The sequence below is a fragment of the Micrasema longulum genome, unplaced genomic scaffold (genome assembly GCF_059751315.1).
Source record: "Micrasema longulum isolate JH-2025_06_02 unplaced genomic scaffold, ASM5975131v1 h1tg001171l, whole genome shotgun sequence".
In the NCBI taxonomy this organism is placed as follows: domain Eukaryota; kingdom Metazoa; phylum Arthropoda; class Insecta; order Trichoptera; family Brachycentridae; genus Micrasema; species Micrasema longulum.
In genome coordinates, this window is record NW_028278358.1 from 359,147 (window position 1) to 378,265 (window position 19,119).

The 19,119-nt window shown below is 32.0% G+C and overlaps 1 protein-coding gene across 1 annotated transcript in view; it reads left to right on the forward strand.

The window, feature by feature from the left end:
- mib1 (E3 ubiquitin-protein ligase mind bomb 1) overlaps positions 1-17,732 on the forward strand; it is a 59,409-nt gene extending 41,677 nt beyond the window's left edge. The window contains exon 11 of the mRNA XM_088233990.1: positions 17,053-17,732. Coding sequence (XP_088090116.1) covers positions 17,053-17,208 — 156 coding nt within the window. The 3' untranslated portion in view covers positions 17,209-17,732. The remainder of the gene's footprint in view (positions 1-17,052) is intronic.
- Positions 17,733-19,119: the final 1,387 nt, after the last annotated feature.

Consider the following 19,119-nt stretch of genomic DNA (forward strand, 5'->3'; position numbering starts at 1 on the left):
CAGCACTAGAATATATGCTGATGGGAAGATTAATTAATGCCTCCAGAAATCTAGTTATCTTTAAAAAAATTAAAGTGGATAAATACATAAGCATTTTAATTCAATAAATTAACTAATTAAAAAAAAATTGCTGTAACAAAAGTACATGTTTTAATGCCGAAAGTCACCTTATACATTCAAAGTTTGAATGAGCTATCATTCAATACAAGATCTGTCTGTCTTCTGCAAAACGCATATTTTAAATTGTGTGAACTAAAAAAAATATCGAAATTCCTTTAACACATAATGAAATTATTTTTGAAGTGTTGCAAAAAATGCAGGTTAACAAATCGATCAAGTGACTCTTTTCAATGAAGTACCCTAATATAAATATAAAATAATGAGTTCAATACATAATGACACAAAATACATTAGAGTTTTACTAGGGTTGGCTGTTTTCTGCGAAATTCACATTTTAGGTTGTGTACAGACTTAAAAAATCATTAATACTGGTGAGATACATAATTAAATTCTCTTTTGTATCATATAAGAAACGCATGTATGCATTATTTTTCGTTTTCGTTCTACTATCTCATTTTTACATTTCTATGGCTGAATGCTTTCTGCATACGACTATGTGATTTCTACTATAGCAGGTGATGTACTTTAGGCATCAATTTGTTATTCGCTAATATTAAAAATATTTAGTGTTAGTTTATTTTTAAGCCTTGACAAAGGAACGGTCGTATATTCTGTTAATTTTTGTGATTTTACACTGAGTAAATATGTGGTTATTCGAACAAACCATGTTTAGATAGTGCATAAATATTAATGACGCTTTTACACAAGTGACGAGAATCACCGATGGCGATGTTCTATGAACCGTCAAGTGACAATTGTATTCCGACAGATCGTTTGAAGATGACAGTAAATTTTATATCGTTATATTATCGCGATTTATTTAAAGTAGGCGGTCGCCAAACTCCGGCGGGATTTCTCCACATTGTCGGAATGGGAAGTATAGCTTTATGATGTCAAATGACGATCTTTCTATTCGGAGTGGCCATTATCGGAAAACACTTAGCAGCCGTGGCGGGCCAGATCTGGGAATTCATTTTGGATGGAGGAAAGTGTTCCGACTCCCGATCAGCTTCACTCGACTACCCTCCTACCCTGTGACTGCTCTCCGCTCTCCCGAGCCACGCTACTGCCGATGCCGCTGATCCGGTGCTGATAGTTTGCGACCTACGTTAATATTCAGATTTTACTTGTTTTTTTTGTGAATATTTTTATCTCAAACATTTATTGCTACTTTACATAAAAAAACTCACTTTTAAATGTAAATAAAATTACAGTATTACACTGACTGAAAATATAAAAGTAGTCATCTAGATGCCGTATAATTATAAATCAATCGTTGCAATTAAACAGGGATAAATTTATTATTATTATTATATTAATCATAATAAATCACTCAAGTTAAAAATCCAGTACTTTTCTTCGAGCATTTGAACATTATGCTTTACCGAATAAATATATAGGTACATATTTTAATGGATAGTTTGTAATGAACATATTTATTGTTACAATTTAATTCAATTACATCTTTCTTCGAGTTTATCTGAAAAAATAAAAAAAAGTCATCTACTTGACCCTTAATTCAAAAATAATATACATAAATAAAAAGAAATATAAAATTTATATCGCCAACAAACTAGCATAAAATAATGCGACTAAGCTTGAAAATTGTAGAGTAAATTTCAATTGTGAAATGACATTACTGATATTTTTTTATTTTAAGAAATCTCAGTTTTCATATCGTACTTATTATGTATTCCAAAAATGATGTTTTTATAAGAAAACCAGTAACGCGGTTTTTTGTTACATTTGAAAAATATTAATCTAAACAAAATATATTTAATTAAAACAGAAAACTTTATCTTGGCCATAGAAAACCAACAGGAGAGTAGTGCACAGTTGTAGCTTTCCTTACCGAAGGTGAAGTAATGGTCGGACGGGACGGTGGACGGTGGACGGTTCCGTTCTCCTCCAGCCACTCGACCTCCGCCCGCTACCAGCCTCCGGCGGCAGTAACTCACGCCGCGCTAAGTCCTCCGGAGCCCCGCTGAAGGCGCACGAATCTATCGCCTACAATTTATTATTTTACCCCGAGCGAATATTTTCCGGCGCGAAGCTTACCGTGTCACGCTCCTTCGCTCCGGAGTCCCCACTTACTTACTTAGGGATACCCATCTGAGAAGATACTTATAAGTCTTTCCCGGTCTAATTAGATGACCGAGGCTCGCGCGCACCCAAACGTCCCGCTGACGTCGCAGGAAGGTCGACACCCGAATCCGCTCTCCCTACCAAAAATCCCGGGAACTTTATCGTTCGAACTTTATGACCCTTCCTAATAAACGAAAAACATTCGTCCTACCCGCGGTTTGCAGTTCCTCTCGACACTAAACACTTTTATAGCCCGAGAAAGTAAACAATTGTTATGGTTCTTCGCAAACTTACGCGTTTTTCTTTATTGCCAACCGAATTTGAAAATCGACCGAATGTTTCGGAAAATCTAAAACACATATCCGCGATATTTTTGCTTCTAAGAAAAGTTCATCGCTTTGAATTCATTCCAGAGGTAGTAAGTCCGCTTTCCTCTCAACGATGGAAACGATTCCCCTCGGTAAATTAGATAAATAACGAATATTATGACCTCATGCAAAGAGAGAAGTAGTATTGTCAGTGAGTCGATTAACTTAGTACTCAAAAGTTCCGCGATCGTCTCGGAGAAGAGGAAGAGAGAGAGAAAGAGAGTTCCGACGCGAATTGTTGTCTGAACTGCAAATTTGTTTCCCGCAATAACTCGGGAATGGGTTGAAGCGGCACATTTCGCCAACTTCCTCCCGAGTACTTATCTGTATGCATTAGAAGAACCATTCGTGTGAATTATTAAACAGTAATAATACTCGCTGGGGGACTTTCGCTTTGCTTCATTTCTCTATTTACTCGCTCGCGCTGGCGCTGCCGCTGCCGCTGTAGGGAACAGAAACGACTCCTTTCTGGGCCCCGATTACAATGGGAAGTTAACAGAGCTAACTTCAACTTTATCTAAAGTAAAATCGAAATTTCTGCCCGAAAATATGTATATTTGTTTGAAAATTTGAAGTATCTTCTTTGGTAACATGTAATTGAACATGTTTCGAAACACATTTTACGTAAAAATTCCATTATTCATACACAATAGATAATTCGGTATTATTTTATAGACAAGCGAAGGTAACTCTGATACCTTCGCATTATAATGCGGGCCCTGGGATTCTTCTCTCTTCTACGTTACACAACATATGTATACTACTTGTTTATCTTTACTTACCTAGAACCCACGCTGAGTAATTTTACTATTGACGGTATGTTCTACTGGCGGATATTTTCTCGTTAAAACTTTGACGATATTAGCAACATTCTTAACAATTATTTAAAGAGTATTTTAATATACACCAATAACTACTTAAATTATATATTTTTGATATTCTACTTTGTCGTTTTTCATAAAAATTACATTCTAAATCGATTAATAGAGAAAAACACAAAACACCTAGGCACGGTATAATCTTATGCTGGTATAAAAGTGCTATCAAAACAACGGAATGGTTAAATACTTTTTTAACCAGTGCGTAGTAAAATAAGTAAAATGCCGCTACACACCTGCGACACGGAGTAGGCACCTGACTTCTGTTTGGATTTATTATTTAAATTGCGTTTTGGCGACCTAAGTAAAATGATACGAAAATTACACATGTAATCAACGACAAAACCACTAAGAATATCACATGCGATAATTAAATTTTTTTGTAATTTACCGAAAAACTTATTAACGAGAATAGTAAAAGCTTGAGCGGGGGGAAGTTAGTTGACACAGCTTTAAAAAATAAAGAATAATCAATGGAACTTACAAAACGGAGCTTAAATCCTGAATTCATCAAAACATGTATCTACTCGAATATTATCCGCACCTAATGGTACTCCAATCAACGTACAAATTGTAAAAGGGCTTTGTTCGAATTTTCTACCTCTGATCCGTGATTCCACCATATCACCACAATTCGATTTATATTATATTACTTTTCGTCGAATTTCTTCGCCGGGAATCAAATCCGAGACCTCCGTGGCAGTTAACTACACAAACCGCGAGGGGAATAATCTTCGGTCGATTTCATTTTAAAAAGCATCAATGAACAGAGAAAGGAATTTAAACCAAGACTTGCATGCAGACCACAAGAAGGTGATATCATCAATGACAAATCAGATATTCTAAAGCGCTGGATACAACATTTTGATGAGCTTGGGTGAAGACAACAATATCCAAACACCATCCATTATGGATGAAATATGTCACTTAATAAAATGTCTCAAAAACAATAAATCACCTGGGCATAATAATATCCCTGGAGAACTGCTCAGATATGGTAGTAGTGGTGTTTACACAAAACTACATGATATAATTACTCAAATATGGGAAACGGAAACGATGCCAGACGACTGGAACATCGGTGTTGTATGCCCCCTGCACAAAAAGAGAGATGATATGAACTGTGGTAACTACAGAGGTATAACACTGCTGGACACAGCTTATAAGGTCTTTGCTGGGTTCCTGTTTAGAAGACTTCTCCCGCACGTTGAAAATATTGTAGGACAATACCAGAGTGGATTCAGACCAGGTAGATCAACAACAGACCAAATATTTACATTAAGGATCATACTGAAAAATATGCTGGAATATAACGTTGAGACCCACCACATGTTTTTTTTACTTTAAAGTGGGATATGAACAATTTACACATACATACTGATTACATACATGCACACATACATATCCATGCACAACATACATGTGTATAAACACACAGACTTGCATACACATATATAAAAAATACACAATATAAATATTTTAGTACAAAAACCAAAAAGTAACATATTTTGCTTTCAATTTATGGTTATTATCCATAAATTGGTAGCAAAATATAGCATATATATTCAATGGTTACATATAACATATATATTCAATGGTTACATATAGCATATATATTCAATGGTTACATATAGCATATATATTCCATGGTTACGTACACTTTAAGAGTGGTTAACTTATATTTCACATTACAAACACCTCCGTTTATTTTGTCTCCTCGTTTAAGAGCCAATAATTTACTCCAAAGTTTGGATGTTCGATTAAACGTGAAATAGAGTTATTCCCTAAATAAAGGTTTGCGAGATGACAGTGCAAGGGAGACGAAATTTATCACTTAGATGTTATTAAAGCTTCGAGTTATTTTCCTCCCAGATTTGGCGCCCGTTCGGGGACTTGGAAATTTCATTATATTCATCGACATGTATTTCGATTTATGACTCCGAAAAGGTGTATTTTTTTGCAAAATGCTTCGCATAATTTACTGTGCCGAAGAATAATATATTTGTATTTCTCTCACTGGAACGAGTGATTTTATTTTTAAGGGGTTGGCTCGTCGAATATCTTAGGATAACATGAAATTGAAATGACGCCTCGCGTAATAAAAATATATTTTTAAAATTGTGTTTTTTAGTATTACGGTTTAAAAACAGATTTATTTATTATTATTATTTTTTTTAAATTAATCTTTACGAATTATCTTTTCCTTTTTATGTGTGGTAGAATTGTGAGGTCCAGTATGATTGTAAAATTAATATTTGTTTTTATTAAGTTCCTCTTTACAAAAAGAAAAATACATCAAATTTATATTTGAAGCTTAAGCTTTAAAGTTAAGCATTATAATTAAAATTGAAATAACACAAATGTGTTTTTAACCACTTAACTGGGGAAAAATAAAGTTGTTTTATTTTAATTTTACGTAAAATACATATTTTACTCTAATTCTGACTTGAGCTAATTGGACCTGAAAGCCAAGATAAGTTAGAATAATTGTTATATTTTCGTCAAAACTGACGATATTCGTTGCATGGAAAAAAGTAGAAAAAAACAACTATTTTTTTTCGAATATGTAACACTTGAACTTAACCCTTTTCGGTACACCTGTCGCTCAGTTTTTTGGAGAAAAGTGTGAAAATGTTAAATTTGAATGAAAATAGTTATTTTCAGCTAATTTTGATTTACTGAAATACCTTATTAAACCTATCGAAACTGGCATATTAAGCGGTATTTAATGTCCATATATGAATTCGCTTAGGGTATCCTATACGCTAAACCGGGTACCCTGTATTGCCTTCACCCCGAGACACACGCTCCCGTTTCATTCCTCGTTAGTTTCCCCAAAAGGTTTCGGACATAACTTTCCTTGGCTTTGTTTTGTTTTCTCCGAATAATCCTTTTCGGTCGGATTATTTCTTTTTTAACGTTTATTTTATTCCAGTATCCTTATAATAAAATGTAAATTTACGTAAACTGCGTATTGTTTTTTTTAAGTGACCCTTGTGCGGGAAATATTAGTTTTACGAGATTTTCATATTTAATGCCATATTTCGAGATTAAGTTTGTGTTTGTAAGGGTCGGCTGCACCTTCCCACCGGAGCCTACTTTATTATCAATATTTGAGTTTGTCCAAATGTTCGTAGACAAAAGAGGTCTGGTCCAAGAAGTTTAAAAATTGGAAAATTGTTTTCAAGCGTTGCCTAGTATGTGAAATAATTCAGTTAGATGAATCTCTTCGCAACAATAAAGGTTTCGCCTCTTTAAATTCACTGAAACCAACAGATGGAAACATTGAAGAAATATGGATGTTCAAACATAGGCAAAATGGTGAATGTTACACAGTGTGTAAAGTGGCCACTTAAACCAGCCGATGACAGGTCATAAGCCCTGTAAATGCCTAGACTTCCATATTCCCTTATTTAAGGTATTCTCCATCCCTGTTGTAATTTGTTACTTTATTATCCTGAAGTGTCAGTTCGAGAGCAACTGAAGGCTGACATGCCACAGATCGCATGCGGAATATTTGCATTAAGTGCAATAGTTCATGTACATAAACACGTAGATAAATAAAAAAACTCGTACACCAATTCTATTAAAATGTAAATGTTGAACATTTTTACGTCAAGTTTTGTTAGTTTTTGATTCACATATTCAAATTTATGTATAGTTCGTACCTATTATACTAGTATTTTTTCTCGTAATAGACGATTGAAATTTTTTATGCGTTAACAAATATTTGTATTAAAAATACTGTCGATTTGTCTGTTTTTATCCATTTTAAAAATACGTTAATTGTGTAGGTTATGATTGCCAGCATAAGAAAATTTTGATTTCGATTGGTTGTAGGTACTTACTCACCCGATGGCAATAAAACAGTCGAATATGAAATCTTTATTTATTTACCTCCTGTTTATTTTATTTATTTATAAATTTATTGCAAAAAAAAATATATACATACTTAATAACAGGGAATCTATATAAAACCAATTAATGTAAAATGAAAACGGAGTGTTCTCTGTTTATGATAGTCTCCATCTAACATGGCACAGCCTGTTCTAAGATGTAGATTTTTTTATCTTTAGAGCGTAAGTAGTCCTATACTAATAAAACAATAACATAAAAAAGAAATTCTAAAACTACTTTATTATAAATGCCTAGCTAATCAAATGTAAGAAATTAATAATCATTATTATACAAATATAAAGTATATATATGTGCCAAGAATACATGTTACTTAAACATAAATAATATAGTATAATATATAATAAAACAAATATAAAGCAATGAAATATATAAAAATATAAATAATATGTGTACCAATTATGTAAAGTACTACGTTTATTGATTTACACATATTTTTCAAAAAAATCTCTCGCTACACTATTTATATGTGCAGTTATTTTTATTTTAAAATTTTTACAATTTGAGTCTTTTATATTTGGCAATAAATCATTAAATATTTTTGGAGCAATTACATTGTCCTGCTTTTTACCAAAGGCGGTAGATACAAATGGGACAATACAGTTAATTTGTGTTGCTGAACGAGTGTTTATATTCTGTTGGGTTCTTTTCCTGTGGTTTTGTATTAAATTTATTCCAGTCGAACATAGTGTCTTTTTTTAAAACAATAAATAAAATCTCTTGAAATCACAGTGATTGCCCACTTTACTAGTATTCCCGTATAAAAACAATTGATAAAAAATCTCTTTAACGTAAAACACTTTTTTGTTTCTCTTCGAAAATAAAAGGATACTTTTCACCATCTTCCATATCATCAAATTGAATTTAATCATCAGAATCTGTTACTTTGAAACACACATGACAAAATAATTATATTTCCATGTTTTCTGGGATATGTTTCCTTGGAAACTGGGGAACGCGATTTTCATGGAAATTCTTCTAGCAAAATATGCTCCAATTCGGCATAACTTTTTTTTCATTCCCTAAAACAAACCATGCAAGCTATAAGTCTCTGTGATAGGAATTTTTATGAATTTCCCAGGTAAAATGGTGTGTGAATATTCTCTTTTTTCTCAAACTAATCAATTTTTTGTTTGGATTCTGACATTAAATTGTCATTTTTCCGATTCTTTGCCATAATACTTGTAGCAATTTAAAATGACAATTTAATGTCAGAATCCCAAACAAAAAATTGATTAGTTGCGACTATTAATGAGATATTCACACACATTATACCTGGGCAATCATTGCATTAGACATTATTGTTATTTATCACAGAGACTTATAGCTTGCATGGTTTGTTTTAGGAATGAAAAAGTTATGCCGAATTGGAGCATATTTTGCTAGAAGAATTGCATAAAGCTAGCTAAAAACATATTTGATAATTAACATATTACAACAGAGATGAAGAACATTTAAGGGAAGGTAATATAAAAGTCTAGGCATCTACAGGGCTTATGACCTGTCAATGGCTGGCTTAAATAGCCACTTTACACACGCTGCGTAACATTCACCATTCTGCCCATATTCAAACATCTATATTCCTTCAATTCTTTCATCTGTTGATGTTTGTGAAGTCAAAGAGCTAAAACCTTTATTTATACGGGTGAGATTTATTTAATTGAATTATTTCACCTACATACTAGGCAACAGACAGGTCATAAGCCCTGTAGATGCCTAGTTTTCTATATTACCTTTTATTAAATTTTCTTCATCTCTGCTGTAATATGTTAATATAAATAGCTCCTCAGGGAGTTGAATCCAGTCCTTGTCTACAGAAATTCAAATAAACTCAAAATATATTTGACAATGTAAAATGTTTACAAGTTTCGTAAGAAATACCTAATACAGAGAAAAAAAGACAATGGATTTATTAAATCTCTTTTCACACCCCAGCAGCGCCACGGTTTTTGTTGGTAAAGCAGTTTTTTGTTTGAATTGTGACGATAGAGGCATCCTAAATATTTTAATGAATTATATACACGCGCTTTTGAAAATAGAACGATCAAAGTGATAGCGGGCAATCAGTATAGGCTGGGTAATCATTACGCATTTCACCCTACCTTTGTATTATTTTTTCCATTTCTTTTTAACCCGCATGTGTTTTTTTTTGCGATTTCATACGTTTTGACAAAACGCAGTCGAATTGAATGATTTCTTTCAGTTAATACCGTAATGAAATTGAGATTTAGAAAATGTAAACTTTATAAAAATATCGAGGAAACATTTTTGATTATTTTTTTTTTAAATGATAAGATTAATTTAATCCAAGAAAAGTGTTTTTCTGACGTGAAGACAATTTTATTTCTTATGTTTAAATTTCGTGGTGTAAAACAAGGCGCTCGCCTCGCGGATGATTCCGGGTTCGATTCCCGGTGAGATCGCAGCAATTGAATATGGTTTTTCTCAAACTTGGGTGTTATGTGCTGTCATTCACCCAGTAAGTGGGCCTGTTCGCCTGCTGTGGTGCAAGAAATAAACAGCAAAGTAAAAAAAATAAAAAAACAAATAATTTAATTTAGGAGGGAATTTTCCATTTGAAAATGGGAATTCAGTTGCGGCAGGGCGGGGTTCGAACCTCGGACCTCTGCTCCGTTAGTCAGCGACACCAGTCGCGGGATGACAACCGGGTTTATTTGGCTTATAAACTGTCGTCGGCTGGTTTAATTAAAAAAAATAAGATCTAAATTTGTTGCAACGAAAGGGAAAATATTTTTGAGAAGGTAGGCTGGTAAAGGCCAACGACAGGTCATAAGCCACGTAAATGCCTAGACTTCCATATTCCCTTCTTAAAAATGTTTCCCCTGTTGCAACAATTTTATATAAGAATAACTCCCTAGGGAGGAAATCTAGCCTGTCTGGACTAACATTTGGACATACTCAAAACATTGTTGAAAAAATTACAAATATATGTATGTTTAAACATCTAAAGACTAGCGAATGATGTGGAGTGTGTAGAGTGATTCTTTGAATAAATCAATGACAGTTTCAATCAAAGAAGTTTTTATCTTTATTAATTTCGTGATCAATTTCGTTATCAACTTATTTACTAAATAAAATAACAAGAACGCAGACAAAATATAACATTGTTAACAAAATAAACACGAACGAACAAATTATTTATGGGTTTAGCAAAAATATTCAAATTAGCTAGTGAAACTTCTTGGTAGAAATTCTTGGCAATTTTGTAAAAAATATTAAATAAATATAGAACAGGTAGACCAATAACTAAGAGTATCCCATCAACCAATAATTTCAAATTTCACTATTAGCACTTCTGTCACGCCTATCTCCTACAATTTCGTCTCATGTATAAAATCTCGTGAACTTGACAAAACCTTTAAATCTAAAAATATTTTACCAGAAATAACGTGTTTTCGTGTTACTTTTGATTGATAATACTGTCTCTTGTCAAACTAATGATGCCAGTTTTTTTAAAATTTATTTTCCAGTTGTACTCTGTGACAATATTTAAATTATGAACACAACTGATCGATTCATGTTAAAAGGGCACAAGTCACACTTTTGGTGATTTCGACATTTTTATGTAATATTATTTTTAAAATTCATATCTTTTACTCCTTATTCAATATCTAACAATAAAGCAGGGGCTTAGGGTCATAAGAGCGAAACTACGAAAAATGCTGTTTTGTGTTAAGTACTAATCTGATATCCAAACAAAATATCCTGTTAGTGACAAAAAGATGAAACTCATCCGATAAGTAGTTACCTAGATAAATTTGTGTGAAACTACAAATGAAGCGTTTTGTTTAAAGTCAGAAGAATAAAACACCTTTTACATCATTTTGTTAATTTACTAATGTAAGCGTAAGTTAGGGTCATATAGACGAAAGCGTAGTTTCATATTTTTGTCTCTAAAACATTTTATGCTCTATTAACTGTATTTTTTATTTTCTTTATTTGTTACCCTTAAAAGACAGTATTATTTTTTGAAAACTGTTTTATCATTTATCTCAAAACTGTGTTTTTGTAGTTTCGCCCTTATGACCTTTAACCCCCGAAAGGGTCTAATCTAACAAAGTAGAAAATTGTTACAGCGATTTTGATGTAAAAAGAAGACTAGTCTATTGATAAGTTTCCTTTTAACATGGAATTAGAATAAAACATTTTTTTAGTTTATTTTTATTTTTTATTATTAATAAAACATAAAATACAAAAAGTACAAATTATACTCCCGGGAGTTATTAAAAAACTCATTTGGGACCGTACGTAAAAAAAAACATTTTTGTGACAATACATAATATCATACATAGTTAATACTCGTTCATCCGAAATAGTAAGAAAACATTATAAAAGAAACATAAAACATAGTACTTTACACCATATATATAAATTGTATTTTTTATCAAAAAGATTTCAGTAATATTTTTTAATTGCGACTCTTCTGGATTTTCTATTCGACTTTACGTGTATCTTTTTTTTTAAAACTTATTTTATTTATTTATTCATATTTTTTTTTACTCAGTCGCAATACTTTATGAGTGTCCTGGCAATACGGCAGCTGTCAATTTAGTGGTTTTATCTTAAAAATCCAACGTGACACGCTGCAGGATATTTAAGTCATTTCAACATGGATAAAGAGGAGAATCTGGTCAGAAAGTGGCAACAAAATTCTGCTAACCTAGACCGTCGAATGTGATCACGATGTTGACGAGATGGTAGAAAATAAATGAGAACTATAAATCATTCTAGAATATTTGTAATTATTTTTTACATTGAATTACTTTGAATTTAGATATAAAATGTAGGAAGTAGACTTAATATTGTAACCACCGAATTGTAATACTTTTTTACTGAAAAAATAATAAAAAATAATTTCAAATGTTTCTTTTGTTAGAAAAATATTTAGATGATAAAAAGGAAAAAGTCCGCGGATAAAAAAAAATGTAATAAAAGAAACTTATTTATACCAAATTATTAATTAAAAATATGACAAGTTCCTTAAAAAAAAATTAAGAGACAGTTTTTATCGATTTTCTCAAACTTTGAGTCTATGTGCTTGTGCTCTTTTAACATCGATCGGTTCAATTGCAAATCGTGGAAATTTTCTTTAAAAATCAGTGTTCGCCAAACGTATTGGGCTCTTCGCGAAACCATGAATTTACTACGTGACAAGTTTGGCAACAACATTACTTCGAGAAATGGTCCTATTAATTGTCCCCACGATCCTGTGATTTGACGCCATTGGATTATTTCCTATGGGGCTAAGTCCATCGTCTATGAAAACAAATCAATATTAAAGCATTGGAAGCCAATATACCACGGACCATTTCGAAAATAACGCCGGGTTTGTTGGAAAAAGTTCCCGGAAATAGGACCTACAGAATGCGATGCAACTGCTGGATGCGAAGAACGTTTGTCGTATATAATTTTAGAAACATAACTGTGTATTTTTATTCTTTCGAACACTAAGTCATTTTGAAATATTTTTATTGTATATATATACTTATTTTTAAAATAAAAAACAGAAATATTAGCGTTCTTATAATTTACCCAAACATTTCAGTTTTGGTGATCATTTTCAACGAATTGTAAATAACTCACTATAAGAAAATGGAAATCGAGTTGGGGTTCGAACCTCGGACCTCTGATCCGTGAGTCCGCAACACTAGCCACGGGACCACAATCCGATTCAATTTTATTTTTTAAATTTTAATTCTCGAAAGAGTATACTATTCCCATGTCTGCTCTAATACTAACATTATATATAAATTATGGATTTTTCCATAAAAGTAGCCATCAGGTCAAAAACATTCCGGTCACAACTCGTCGGGGATACTGGTTCTTTTTCATACACTAAACTGTATTCTTAATCCGCCCGGACCCAGAAAGTGTTACTATGTCATTTGTTAAAAATTATTATTTAGTAAAAATATCTGAAAATGATACGTATTCATTCTATTAAAAAAAAATACGCAAAAATCAACCAACCCTATAAAGATTTATTACAGTATTTGTTAACAATGATTTGTACATCTCAAAAAAACATTATTAATACTGTTTTCGTGGTTATATACGGCGTCTTTTTCTATATTTTAAATTACAATTCTTGTTCTCATATTATGTAGGTAAATGATTTAGCTCGTGTATTTATACAAACCGTTGCGTGTAAGGTTGATATTCTAGTATAGAGTATCTTCCCTTCTGTAAGTGGCAATAACTCACAATGCGTAGTAGATAGAAATCGTTCTGAGAGGAGAAAAACGATTTCCTATATTGTTATACCGGGGGCGGGGGTTGGAGGTCGAGGGTCGTGATATCCAGTATGGAAAATGTGAAATCGGGGTCGCGATATCCAATACAAGATTTAAATTGGTAATGTATAAACTTTTTTTTATTAAAAAAATCCTTTTGGCGCTCTAACGATTTATTTTATTTCATTTTGTGGGCATTTTGAGTAAGTCTCACATAACCTTGTTGTGAACCTTGAACCTCTGGATTTGTGGTCCGCGACACTACCACAGAACCACTAACCATCTCTTTATTATTTATTTCATTATCATTTCCCTTTTCGCGCCCGGCTGTGAGTAGGGCTCTACATAAGTAAATTAAATGCAGCGTATTTTGATCATCTGTTCAGGTAAGGTGGAATCTTATACTCACTCGTCTAAGGTTATATTATATAAAAGTAATGGCTATTTATATATGATTGGCAATTTGAAAAAAACCTTTTTTAAGTTTTTGAGTATTATACTCATTTACTCATATTTTTGTTTTTTTTACTACAGGCCAAGAGACTAAAATACATCAGAGCTTACATTTTATTTTTTTATTTAATTTTTATTTATTTTACTTTTTGTCCTTAACGTTAATTGAACATTGGCAAGCTTTTTGCCAAATGGTAATTTCTTCCAACCAACCAATAAAATAAAAGTTTATTTTTTATGATTCAATTGGTAAAACATATTCAATAGAAAATAAAAAAGTTTAATATATATAAAAATAGATATAAGTGTATTTGTATATAAATTTCCTTAAATCAATGCAATGAAAGAGGAAAGGAGGAGAGATTGAGCTTGAGAAAGGCGATGTTTCTTCAGACGAGATTAAAACAGAGATACTGTAGTAACATCATTGATCGTGGATGCGAGATGATTTCACAGTCGAGCCGCATGGACACTATGGTTTAAAGATAAGAGGAATTGTGGATGGGTATTAAGAGAGTGCTTTGAGAATTAGAACGAAGAGGTAAACCATGATCTGATAAGCGATGAAATTTTTCACGGAGGTATATAGGAGCGTTAGGACTATGAAGTACATTGAACAGAAGTGAGGGGAATTCCTAGTCTTGAGAAAAAATAAACATTTAATTATTGCGACTCTTTCCGGGATCGAAACCGGAACCCCCATCCTTGAGGCAAGCGTCTTCGCAATTGTTAATACTGGTAAAAATCAACATTATTTTGTAAATAGTTCTGGATCCAACTCTCAAGACGGAGATTTTATTTTAAAAAGATAATATGCCATAATTGGTTAGATGACCTAGGTTACTGTCCCTTGGTAGTTTTGTGGCCTAACGGTTTTAAGAATCGTGGTTCCTACTCTACCGCAATTCGATTCTAATTTTTATATTACAAGTTACTTGCTGCTTTTAGGTAATGGTTCACAAATTAAATTATTTGTTTTAATAATAAGAAATCTTTTTTTGTATTTGAAAAAAATAATCATTTGTGTATTGTTCTGTCTATTTATTCACAGTAAAAAAATAAAATAAAATATATTAACATGATATGTTGTTAAAAACGTTTGTACAATAATTAAACAATTAAAAAAAATATATATTTATCGTTTTTTTCCGGACCGGGTGAATAATGAATTGGGCACTGCGTCAGTACGTTGGCAGGACTATGTCGTGCAGTACTCTCCCAGCTGAAGTGCGAAACTGTAAGAGTGATGTTTCGGAAATAACTTAAAACCGACTTGTTCTTTAAATCATTTGAATAAATCCGTAATATGTGATAACAAAATTAATGGTTTTATTTAAATTATAAAATTTCAGTTGAAATTAATATTATTAGAATTAATTTGTACAGAGAGCCCCTTGAGGTATAGAAGTAATCCATGATAATAATAATATGCACGCTTCCACTTTTCACTATGTTGTATTCCAACTCAACACAGGGCTTCATAGAGTTAGGGCCTACGTTATTTTTTGTAATGTATTTATTTGTAAAAAGTAAATAAATAAATAATAAAAGTAATAACCGTAGCTTATCTTGATAAAAATTTTGTCACATGAAGGTAAGATGATCGGACTTATGCTTCAGGTGCGATTCCAGGGGCTATGAAATATTCCAATGTAATGACACCTTTTTAAATAAATATTTCATTTCAGCCGTGCCGGGAATCCGACCCGAAACCTCTTGTATGGTAAGCAAACGCACTGACCATTAGGCCACGATATGGAAAAATATTATATATAATTTACCACAAAATCTACGTCAAGAAATAAATTACGGAAAATTTAAGGATAAATTAAACAAAAGTTTCTTAACATAATTAACATTAACTGTATTTTAAAAATAAAGATGTATGTTTAATATGTGCCTGTGTTTATAGATTTTGGGTTTTTATTTTTAAAAAAAAGTGAGTTATTTTCTCAATTTTTGAAATTGTTTAATTTTTTATTTATTTTATTATTTTGTTTTGCATTTTTTGTTTCTTTTTTATGTTATTTTGTAAACTTGCCAAACACAAGAGCCAGACTCTTTTTTGGCACTCCACTTTTTTACACACGCATCCTCACGCAAAAAAACTCGCACACATGCACTTCTATGAATCCATATCTAACTGAACTGGATTTTTATAATTGTATTTATCTGGAAAACTGATTTTGTTTTATTTTATGTTTTTTTTTTATAATGTTGTGTATATTTTTTTGTATTGCTGTTGTTTTTCTGAATAAAATATAAAAATATATATTTTAAAAAATTATTATTTAAGTAAAAAAAGATAATTAAAATATTTGTAGTTTATGCTATGATTCTGCAAGAAAGAAATCAACAATCAAAGAAAATGAAATTGGATGCTTTTTAAAAAAAAAGTGAGAATTCAATTTAGTACCGACAAACTGGTGAGTTAGTATTTATTATAAAAAAAAACTATCAAGATTGTATATTATTATATTATATATAAAAATAATATCAAGATATTATTGTTTATTTTGTAAACGAATGCAAACTGTATTTATTAAATACATTTATAATTTATTTTGGATATGTATTAAATAAATATGTTACATTGTTCTTAGAATTTTGACATGGAACCCATGACCTTAATCTTCCATTATATTTGTGTTCATTTTACGCCGATTTTTTTTACGCCGGGGTGTCTCAGAACGCAACCCCGGCGTAAAACGGCGTTTGCCTGTAATTATTTTGTTTTATTTTGTATTGCATCATTTGCTTTTATTTTTTGCCAATAAACGCCGTATTTCGACACTGAACCTGAATGTAAAATGACACTCAGGCACGATTCAGGCCTATGTATTTGCTCTGATTCCTGATAATACGTATTCCATTAGATTGCCTATGTGTGAACATCCGTGTTTTGGATCGGATGGATCTGAGGAGCCGATGTGGTTGTTAAACATTTGGTCAACTTTAGTAATGATTGCCGTCTTTTAGGACTCCGAGGGAGACACTCCTCTCCATGACGCCATCTCCAAGAAGAGAGACGATATGCTGACCCTTCTTCTGGACCACCAAGCTGACGTCACCCTGTCCAACAACAATGGCTTTAATGCTCTTCATCATGCTGCACTTCGTGGAAACCCAAGGTAAGTCATCACTTTCTGCTAGTTTGGGAAATATTAAAAAAATAATAATTCATTTAGGATGTCGATGTCATATCGATAAAGTATTTTTCTAAAAAAGCGCTATGGACCCTACACTTGTTACCATATGTTTGAGTTTACCCCGCCCACGCCGCGCCGCAAAACGCTCGCCACTATGGCCATGCGCAACGCTAAAGCTTACTGACTCAAGAATGTCATCATAAGTATCTTCTTGATAAAACACATTTTTGTAATTAAATGGAATACCTATTACTACGCATCGTTAACCAGTACGACGTGCAGTTGTCTTTTTGCACAATATCGGGGAAGCATTTTTGAGAGAATAACAGAAAAACAATGTTCAAATTTAATTCAATTTATCCAAAATCCCAACCACGCATGTCCTCTCAATAAAACGCCTTTTTTGTAACTAACTGAAATATTATCATTTTGTTTTTAAAAATATATTTCAGAGTCATAAAATACTATACTTTCTCATTTAGGAAATTAGATAATTTATAACTCTGCAAACTTTTATTTTTACTTGTGACGTCACCTTTTCTTCCTTGTTCTACAAAATCTGTTCGGGGTGTTCATGATACACGAAACAATTTGTGAATTATGACGACACAGGTAAGTGTATTTGATAAAAATTTTATTCTAGTAAAAAGTCTAAACGGTGCTGGGCTAAAAATAATTTAGATTAAAAAATAATGAAATAATGTTCTTAAAATAAACATATAAAGTTTGTCCAAATGTTTGTCGACAAAAGACTGGATTATGGATTAAATTTAATCAAACTCAAATATTGTAATAAAACCAATTGGTCCAAGAAGAAGTTTTAAAATTGGAAAATTGTTTTCAGGCGTTGCCTAGTATGTGAAATAATTCAGTCAAATGAATCTCTGTGCAAATGCAACCCTGGTAGATCGATGAATAAAACATTTTTGCTCCTAAATTCTTTTTTACATATTCGATTAAATATTTTAATATCTACGAACACGAACAGCGCAAAGATCTATATTTCTATGAAAACCGCACGTAAATCGGTTAAGCCGTTTAGGAGGAGTACGGTGACATCACACGTACAGAGGAATTAAATATATATATAAAGATATATTGCGAAGTCAATAATAATTGATGTTGGAGTTGATTTGATAGATTATTGGTAATAATCTTCTATTGTCAACAGCTGAAGCACTGATATAAAGTTCACAGAACAAAAAAACCCATTTATATATGGCTTATTTGTGCCTATATGTAGATACACATTTTTTTTAGTTTACCTGTAAAAAAAATCACCCCTCGCCACTGCTAAATGCTAAGCAATACCTGAAAATATTTTTCAGTTTTAATATTTCTTTTTGGACCAGTTAGTTTTATTAAAATATACAGTTTTGAATGTATCCAAATGTTTGTAGACAAGGATTGGAACTGACTCTCTAGGAGGATATGAAGATTAACATAACACAACAGAAATGGAGAGCATGTTTCTTAACAACTCCCTAGGAGGTGAAATCCAGTCCCTGTCTACAAACATTCGGACAAACTCAAAATGTTGTCGACAAAAATAAACTAATTCATAACGTGCAATTTTATTAAATTCCGCACAAATGATATTATTTTTGTTTTACTATCATGTCCAAAAAATATTTTTAAAATACGTTTCCGGTAATACGAATTAATATTTTTAGATTAATAGAAATCATTAAGTAGTTTTCGACATTCGCACTGGTTGAATTTTGAATTGAAAGAGCTGAAAATATATTTGAAACAAAATCTGGCACTAACTCAGTTAATTTTTGGCGAATTGTGCAATAGTCAAGGTTAATATAACTACGGCTTTGTGTTACAAAATTGAGTTTAGGCTTCTATAGTGCAAGTTCCCGGCGGGTGGAGTATTCAGTAATAGTTCCCA